Genomic DNA, 9936 nt, shown 5'->3' on the forward strand with positions numbered 1-9936 from the left:
ACACTGTAACAATTAGAGCAAGCTTCCACTTGGCTCTCAGAGCACGCTTCTCTACCGAGGAGAGACGAATCACAGGACAGAGCGGATCATCATGAATATTGTCCTCTTCATCCGAGTTTGACAAGAACTCTTCAGTCTCATCCTCCATAGTATCTTCCACCAAATTAGGTTCCTCCACCACCACACCCATCACTTTATCTCTCCATGAAAATCGTCCTATTCCTAAATTGGAATTAAAATTATTTGCTAATTCCCCGATATGGTTAATCGTCTCCATTAGATTGACACTAGAATTTAATTCAATCCTTGGATCTTCCGGCTTATTCCTCTCCACCATCACATTTAACAATGGATCAGTTATCCCATTTATCTTGCCCTCCAAAACCGGACCGCCACCCCTCACCAAGTCGCCTCCTCCAATTGCCAACTCAACGGCCGAAGCTCCGCCTCCGATCGCAAGTCCTACGGCCGAATCACCCCCAACATCCCCTCCTGAACCATCCGACGAACCCTGGACACCACCTCCCGCCGTGAGATTATTTCCCACAGCCGCAGAACCACCGATTCCCTCCTTCCCTCCCGCCGCGCCGCCCGACGAGATCCGACTCGCACCTTCCGTCTCTTCTTTTCCGCCGTCCGTCGCCATAACCTCACCATCTCCCTTCCCAACTCCATCCCTCGCCAACGCCCCTACCTCACCGTCGCCCAGAGCCGCCGTCGCAACCCGCCTCTTCACCATGCTAACCCTAGATCGCCTCTCGAAATCGCAAGGACCAGAGAGTAAAAAAAAAATTTAGATTATTTCTATTAACTTTTGTATTACAATTTTTTAATCAGGGGGGAAATGTTTATTAGTGCTTGGCTTTTTTTTTTTTTTTTAATAAGTGGTCTGTTTCTTACTAGTCCAAATAATAAGGGAACGTTGGTAAAATTTAACAAAAAAATGCATTGCGTATTAATAATATAGTAATAGAATTTAGCCTAATTATATATATGACAAATATAATTCTAATAAGTTGTATTTTATACTTTATTAAATTTTGCATATTAATACTTATTTTTCTTGCAGTGGTGTAAGATTAAGAGAGAAAAAAAAACCAAATAATATATAACAATGAATCCTATTTAGTGAATAAGTCATATTTATCATTAATTTCCTTATACATGTTATTCGTTAAAGGAAATATTTAACCTAAAATTTTAAGTCATACCAAAGATATCCAAAAAAAAAAAAAAAAATTTACTATTACTTATAACACACTTCTACATATAAATACATCAGATTTATAACACACCTCTAAACTTTTACTGTTACTTACTACTAATAAAACAACTCTATTAATAGATGGAACCAAACATCAAATTCCTAGTCTCGTATAGCCGAAGTCCATATGTGACAAAAAAAAAGAGCTCTAGTCAAGACCACGTCCAAATCTTTGCAAAGTTGACTAAGGATAACAAATTTCTCCAAATGGCTGAGCCATTTGGAGAATTTGGGTAGCATAGAGGTTAAACTCATTAAGGACATTTAGTATGTCGTTAGAAAAGGGTAGCCTGAGCCCTTGTTCAAAAAAGATTATGCAAAAACCCGACCTTCAGGAGCCCGTGTGATCGCCTCGTCTAGGTTCGGTATCACAACCTTTAGCCGCCAAATGCAGTGTATTTGGAGGTTAGCTGGGTAAGAGTAAACTCACCCACGAGGGAAACCTACTCATAATTCTTAGGTTTTGGGACATGAAGCTTTTTGGGCTTACTAGTCGAGGGGTCGGTAAAACTGGTTTCTTCTTAGAAGCCATAATAGCAGAAACTAACAAGGGAAGCAAGAGGTTAAGGTACTTACTTGAACGGAAAAAGCTAGGTCGTTGGAATGGAAGAAAACAGTAAGAAAATCCAACAGAGGTCTGAGAGGAAAAGTGAGCATAGGAAGAGGGTGGTCTCCAGGCAAGTGGTATTTATAGGCATCCCCAATGTGTTCGAAACAGTGATGATGATTAAACTACATGAATTTGATGTAGGTAATGATGAGGAGCAGTAATCGAAGAGTCCCAACCAATGGCGTGAAAAGAGAGAGAGAGAGAGAGAGAGAGTGAGAGTGAGAGTGAGTGACGTGACATGTGCAAACGCAATGGTGCAAGTTCCCAGGCCAGCAACCCCATGTTTACAATGCAACATGGAAGCATGCGCTTTATTGAAACATCCCAAAGAGAATACGACGACGTTTTAGTCCTTCATAACAACCAAAGGTACGATAGTCAAAACATCCTTCCTTTAGTGGTCCGGACCCTAACGAGCTTAGACAAAAGTTATAATGGTAAGGGATATGATACCTTAAGGACAATTCTATGAAGACATCATGTACACGTGGATCAATGTCAGCCTTCAGATATGGAAGATGCATAAGGACCATCCGATCTAGGAAGGGAGCATTCCTTGATGATATGAATGAAACCATTCGGCCACGTGAAAGAATCTTTAATATTTGTCCATGCAGTGGTACAGCTAGAAAGTAGCAACCATCAAATTAAGAGAAATATTTGCGCAAAGGACATAAGACAAAGAGTAGTACGCGTCGTCTGACACATAAGAGGTCTGAAGGACGTAGGCCCAATGAAATCTAGCCGTGTGGAAGGACGTGTGTTGCATGACAGAGTGCACCAACTGACAATGTCAGAGACCGAGCCTGGCAGAACTAAACGAAAGCTAACACGTGCCCTATGACTTATTAAGGCATAGTCCCATAATGACAAAGATTACCCTTGGTACACTAGAAATAGAAAAGGCATATGACCTAGATGAGGTACGTAAATACACAACTATTATCAATACTCTAATTATCTTCAACCCTCATTCAACATTTGTTAACTTAAGTATCAGAGCTGGTTCACCGGACTCCATCCACTCTTTGGCCTGTTGTTATCCTTATATCATGTCAAAGGAAGTGATCTAGAAGACTATTTGAGGATATTATTAATAATAATAAGGGCTTTCTACATGAATATCATAATTAACTATAAAATTACAAATAAATCATATTATCAAACTTAAATTCTTAGTATGTCACTAGTTTCTATGTATAACAAATAAAGCATACTTTTACACTCTGTTTTAAAAATTCTAAACTCCAATTCATAAATTTTAAACCCTACATCCTAGACTTCTAATTTACAAACTTTAATCTTTAAAGAATAATAAAAATAATGATTTTATTAGTTTGACATAATTCAAAATTATGAGTTGAAATAATTTACAATTATAACTTGAAATAATTGTAAATAATTTTTTAAAAGTGTATTTATATGTAAATTTTCCAAATAATAATAATAATAAGTATAAGGGTTAGTTACATCAAATTAAGAATTGCTCAAATTATTACAAGTGTCTCATGTGGAAAAAAATTTCCAACAATATCAAATTCCTAATTTTTTTTTTTTACGGAAGAACAAATAATAAGGATTTAAAATAACTGCAACTTTATAAAATCTAAATAAAAATTATGAGTTTCTGATATGTTTATTAAAAAAATTTATGTTATGCGATGATAAAATAAAAATAAATAATTAGTTATCTGTAAAATAAAATTGAAATTTGATTTTCCATGTAATTTCTCCAAAGTTATTGAATGAACCTTAAATTGGAGACTATGGGCCCTAGATTGAAACAGTCAGAAAATATGGGCCGAGATTGAAACAAGGCCCTAGATTGAAACAAGGCCCAAAACCATATAAACTGCACAATTCTGGACCTAAATAAGCTCTACCAAGTCTAATATTTCCTCTGTTTCTTTGTTGACTTGCTTTTCAACATAAGATAGGAATCCGATATTACTTGATCCTAATAGATTATCCAAATCCGTTTAATTTATTGATAATTTGAATTATTTAGAATTTTTGAATTTAGAATGTTTGTTAAATTTATAGATAGTTTATTAAATTTGTAGATGATTTATTAAATTTATATTTTATTAAAATTTTAAATTATTTGTTTTAATTCTTAACGGAAAAAGTACCCGCAAATTAAATGGGAGACGGAATGAGTAATTTAAAAAATAAATGGATGAGCGTTTGAAGTTGATATTACTCTATCTCTATATAGGAATGATAATTTCTTACACGATAACACAATTTACAGCGGCAAGTTGACTAATACGATATAATTGACTATATTTTTTTAGTATTTAGTATTTATCTATATAAAATATATACATACACAATCATTATATAATAACCCAAATTGTCCCCCTATTACGCTATTAGCCCAAGCCAAGTGGAGCACGCACGGAGCATATAGAAAGAGTTACTGTGCTTTGCAATACCCTCCACTAGAGATGCCCTAACGTTGCTAATCAAATTACATATATATATTAAATCGGACTAAAGAAATCTGCCTAATTTTTATAGATTTTAAATCCGCACAAAATAAGCAGGTTCAGTCAACCGGTTTGAATCTAATCTCATGTTTCTCTATCCAATTTCGACCCATTAGATGCGGGCCGAGCGAATATCAAAACCCGCGAACAAAGGCTAAATTGATAAAAGTTGATAACTTTTTATACAAAAAGACAGCAAATTAACACAAGCCAGTCTTCAACTTATTATTAGCTATTCCTGCAACCAAACACATCATAATTGAGATTTGGGATCTAAATTAAGCTAAAATAAGCATAATTACTTTCTAATAAACACCAAACCCCAATTAATTAAACTAAGCCATATACCCAGAGTCCATAACTCTTGCAAGTGCCTTCTCAAGCTGGCTCCATTTCTGCTCCAAAGTCCCAATAAACCCGACCGACATCCTCAACAACCCGGGCGAAATCCCCGCCAATTCCTTCTCTTCCTCATTCAATTCGCTGCTCGTGCTACTCCCCGAGACCGACATTAACGTCTCGTAGTACCCTAGACTAACCGCCATGAACCCGAATTGAGTATGGTTTTGCAAAAGGCTCATCAATTTATTCGCCCTTTCCTCCGTTCCCATGTCGATGCAAAGGAGCGCTCCGAACCCGTACTCCTTATTCCCTATGGACTTGAGCAATTGGTGCTGGGGATGCTCTTCGAGGCCCGGGTAGATCACTTTCAGGCCCATGTTTTTCATTCGGGTCGCGTAAACCATGGCCCGGTGACAATGTTCCTTCATTCTTAAGCCCAAATGAGGAATTCTCCCTGATAATTCAAATGCAACCTTTGCATTCATTGTTGGTCCTAGAAGCATTAAACTCCCCTGGCACAAGTCCATCATTGAGTTCACTAGGCTCGCCGGCCCGCAAACCGCACCTGAAAATTCCTCGTCATAACACATTCCATAAATTTCATATTGTCACTTTCTACTACGTGCAGCTTAACGCGATTGTGATTTTTATTTCATTGATATAGTATATAATCATGTAAAATAACACATGTATATGTCGTGTGGTGCGGAATCTTTCGTGGACCCGAAAACACCCTAAGGGGGTGTTTGGTTACCTACTTTTCATCTCATGTTTGCCTTTTCACTTTAAAAGGCAGAATTTAAGGTGTTTGGTTAGACACCTAACAGGACCAGTAAACCGCAAATAGCCAAACGAGTCCCAAATTTAATGCAGAAAAGGTTAAAGTAAAGAAACAGAAAAAGGACACGTCACGTGTCTAAGAAAACAACAAACTGAGATTCACATGTGTAAAAAGAAAGAACATCTTATCAGAATCAAACATGTATAACAATTATCAGTCAATAAAGGAAAAATAAAATAAAATAAAATAAAATGTAAATCTTAATCATAGTCTATGATATAAATCTAAATGGTCTCGTGCTTATCATTAAAAAAAGAAAAAAACATCACATTCATGCTTATCCTAATTTAATTAATATATAAATATAAATAGATATATGTTAAGATTTCTGACATTCCACTAATTAATTTATAATCAATTTATATACATTATCTTCAAATGATTGAACTTTCCAAAAATGAAAAGTGTATAGTATATAATTTTAATTCATTATTTCATTCTTTTAAAAAACAATTCATTATTTCATTTTTATTTACCGAAAATTAGAGATTTAATTATTTGATAAAAAAAAATTAATTCAATATAAGAAATGTAGATATGTTAATCTTATGTAACACATATAATGTTTAGACCAATTTAATTAAAAACACTAAATTATTTATGAAAAAAGTTATTAAATTATGAATTGAATTAATATCTAAAATTTGTTTGTGTGGAAAAATTAATCTTGTAACACCAAATTGAATTTTTAACCAATATTTCATAACTCACTGTATAATTAATTTTTTTTAAAAAACCAATACTCTGAATTAATTATAATAATTATATAGAATTATCGTTAAAAATATCAGGTTTAATAGAAAAAAATCTATGATCCAATCAATAACAAACGCCAGTACCAAGAAACAAACTAACATTTAAAATGTGCTTATATAACCACGATTCTTTATTTCCAAAATCGAAGTTCTGAATACCGGTTTTTTACATATTCGATCAATCCAAACATTCAGAAAGGAGCATTACGCCAAAATATTTTAACAATTCAATGTGTTCTTTTTTTACTTTTAAAACCGTTAAATTTTTGTACGCACTCCAACGATCTAACGATCCAATCACCATTTTTGTACGCACTCCACGACACACTAGACTCGGAATTTTTTTTAACCGGACCCTAATTAAAAAAAATTCTGTAAAAAATATTATTTTGAATAAAAATCTAATTAGTAATCTATCTATCTATAAGTAAATAAATATACAATAAGTGGTAAATAATAAAGTTACCTGCGATTATATCGGCGCCGCCGCTGATAAACTTAGTGATACTGTGAACAACCACGTCAGCTCCAAGACGTGCCGGCGAGAGAACAAGCGGCGCAAAAGTGTTGTCGACGACCACCGGAACACCTTTTTCACGTGCAATCCGACAGAGTTCAGGAATATTCGCCACTGTAAGAGTTGGATTCGAAACAGATTCGAAATACAAAACTTTTGTCTTCCCTTCGATTATTGAATCTTTCACCATTTCTAGATCTCCGATTTCAACAAACGTCGTCGTTATGTTGCATGCCCTTGGTAAGAAATGGCTCAACAACGCATGAGTTCCGCCGTATAAAGTCCTCGACGCCACCACGTGGCCGCCGCTGCTACAGAGCTGTAGTAGCACCGATGATATAGCGGACATACCTGTGTTATAATTAAGAGTTATGGTTTGTTTTTATTTTTTAACCTCATCTGTAACAAAATTTCCAGTGTTTTTATATTTATTGTCTGAAAGAATTTATGATTAATTAAAATAGCGGAAGAACAATTAAATTATGTAATTTTCATAATTTACTAATTTCAGCTGTAACAAAAATAATTTTTTCATAATTTATCCTTATTAATGAGTTCTAATGAGTTTAACATTAATATCTATTTTAGTTATCTTTTATGAATTTAATAAAATTTAGGAATTTTCAGTTTAATTTCATTGTTTTTTATTATTTTATTTCAAAACTGACATCAACAACTATTTTTCAATCCTAAGATATTATTTTTATTTACTGTATTTGAAGTAAAATGATAAAAACGAGTTACAAAATAGAAAAATAACTAAATTTCTATTTAATTCTCTTTTTTAATTCTTTTATATCATTTTATTAAATAACATGAAAATGAAAATGAGAAAAGAAATAAAAACAAATACTGAAAAACGTTATTTAAAAAAATTAGTTGGAAAATGGTAACAAAAACAACGAAATGCAGAAAGTTCCGTGCAATATAGATTATTCAACAAACGAAATGCAGAAAATTTCTGTGCAATATAGATTATTCCAAATAGCGTGGGAGAGTCCTTTGTTAGGATTGAGAATAAAGATTCTAAAAAAAAAATTGAGAATAAATAAAATAAAACAATAATTGAATCGAAGAAATATTCAAAATGGATAAAAAACAATAAATTAACCTAATATTTTAAAATAAAAGAAAATATTTTTTTTGGTCGAATTATTTTAATAAATTTAAAGACAAATAAGTAATTACTTAATGTAACAAAATAACGTTTAAAAATGACAGTTGCGATAAAAAAAAAAAAGTGTGTAAAATATATACCGCTAGCCGTGCAATAAGCAGCCTCCGTGCCTTCCAAAGCGGCCATCTGACGGCCAAGATTCAATACAGTAGGATTAAAATGACGGCTGTAAATGAAGAAATCACGATCAGCTCCAAGCTCGCCGGTGAACATCCGCCGCATGGTGTCAGGCTCCATGACGGTGAAGGTAGCAGAAGCTTCAATTGACATGTTAACGCCACCGTGTTCACCGAATTCATGCCGAGAGACGGCTAATGCGGCGACGGGATCCTCGTCGTAGGGCGCCGGAGGAGGCATTGATTTCTTGGAAACGATGAAGTCGTCACCGTCCTCAAAATCATCCTGGCCGCCGGGTCTCTTGTTGCCGGAAAGAAGAGGAGTCTGAGATTTGGTGTTGGCCATGATAATCGGCGGAGGAAGAAGATGAGAAAAGATGGGTTTAAAAGGGGAGGAAAGTTTGGGTATTTATAAGGAAAATGAGGTCAGTGGAAAATTTTGTTAGGTGAAAATGGATACGGTGAACATAGACAGGTTTTGCCATGGTGTAAAAATAAGAAGGAAAAGCTGATTTTTTTTCTTTTTATTGATTTGTAAAGAAAGATTCCTTTTCAAACCGTAGTTTCAGTATAAATTATATACGTGCTGTACAATTTTTATTCTATTTTATATTTTAGTGTATAATTTTTAATTTTGTATATAAACATGTATAACTTTTTAATGACATCCGACCAAAGTGTATAGCAAGTAATTATAACCGGTCAAAGCGAAATCAACGCGTCATAAGAGTAATTTGAACTCTATAAAAGTAAAAATTGCTGACGTGACGTGTTGATTTAACATTGATTGGGCAACTTTTAACTTTTGTAGAGGTCAAATTGTTGACGTGGTTCGTTGACTTCGTATTGACCGGTCATAATTACCATCTATACACTTTAGTGGAAGATCGCGAAAAGGTTGTACACTTTTGTGTGCAAAATTAAAAATTGTACATCAAAGTATTAAATAGGACAAAAGTTGTACACCATGTATATAATTTATCCGAAGTTTCAGATTCGTGAAGTTTACTGTTAAATGATATTTGAGTCAATTTTTATATTAAATAATACTTGCTGATACGGAATATGGAAAAGGCCCATTAGGCCCACCAAGCATACTGGCGGAGGCCCAAGCCCACAGACAGGCCTATAAATACACGCACGATTAAGGTAAAAGGATCTCTCTGCTCTTCGATCATATGCTTAGAAACCATTTAGAGCTACTAACTGTCTTGATCGTCGGAGTGTTTGCAGGGATCGCTCCCCGCACAGGGACCGCTCTCCGCGCAGGGACATTGCTCGCCGGATCCAAAGTGCCGAGGAGCTGTCCGAGCCACTGTAGTTCGTTACCTAATTACTTGCTATTTAGTTAATTCGTAAAGTTAGACTTTATATATAGAGTAATTTGTAATATTAGTTTTTTTAATTGCTTTAAGCTGTTCAATTTTTAAGCAAAAAGTCACGGTTACAATTTTTGACGGAATGTTTAAATTTGCAAAATTTACAAAATACAGGTCTCTATCTACAAATTTCTAAACTACCTAGAATATTTTTATGAATCACAAAGTTGATTTTTGTATTTTTTTATGAACTAAATAAAATAATGAAAATTATTTTGGGAAGTTGCTTTGACATGTTTAATATAGGTGTGAACTAATGTTGACTGGAAATTAATTCATGATGGAGATGATGTAATACACTCATATGAAGAATATGGATATCATTTAAAATGAAGAATTAATTAGTATAAAGAATATAATCTTTAATAAAATGAGATGTATATCATTTTATTTGAAAATTATTTGAAACAAGAAAATTCATTTGACACGACCCTAATATTCGT

General features: G+C 34.1%; 1 protein-coding gene across 1 annotated transcript; it reads right to left on the reverse strand.

The window, feature by feature from the left end:
- Window positions 1-4525: 4525 nt before the first annotated feature.
- Window positions 4526-8516, reverse strand: LOC136210934 (methionine gamma-lyase). The gene is made up of 3 exons (XM_066002405.1): window positions 8079-8516; window positions 6771-7172; window positions 4526-5273 (listed from the first exon to the last, which is right to left on the reverse strand). Exons 1-3 carry the CDS (start codon window positions 8458-8460, stop codon window positions 4702-4704), a joined length of 1356 nt encoding a protein of 451 aa, XP_065858477.1. The 5' UTR covers window positions 8461-8516; the 3' UTR covers window positions 4526-4701.
- Between the last annotated feature and the right edge of the window lie 1420 nt (window positions 8517-9936).

Source organism: Euphorbia lathyris, chromosome 1, assembly GCF_963576675.1.
Source record: "Euphorbia lathyris chromosome 1, ddEupLath1.1, whole genome shotgun sequence".
Classification (NCBI taxonomy): domain Eukaryota; kingdom Viridiplantae; phylum Streptophyta; class Magnoliopsida; order Malpighiales; family Euphorbiaceae; genus Euphorbia; species Euphorbia lathyris.

What these genes read in the sequence shown, in the direction of transcription:
- LOC136210934 (XM_066002405.1), bottom strand. Translation starts at nt 8,460, where the DNA reads ATGGCCAACACCAAATCTCAGACTCCTCTTCTTTCCGGCAACAAGAGA. An exon ending in TGCTTATTGCACGGCTAGCG is followed by an intron (nt 7,173 to 8,078) that starts GTATATATTTTA and finishes ATTATAACACAG; the next exon opens with GTATGTCCGCTATATCATCG. An exon ending in CGGCGCCGATATAATCGCAG is followed by an intron (nt 5,274 to 6,770) that starts GTAACTTTATTA and finishes AGGAATTTTCAG; the next exon opens with GTGCGGTTTGCGGGCCGGCG.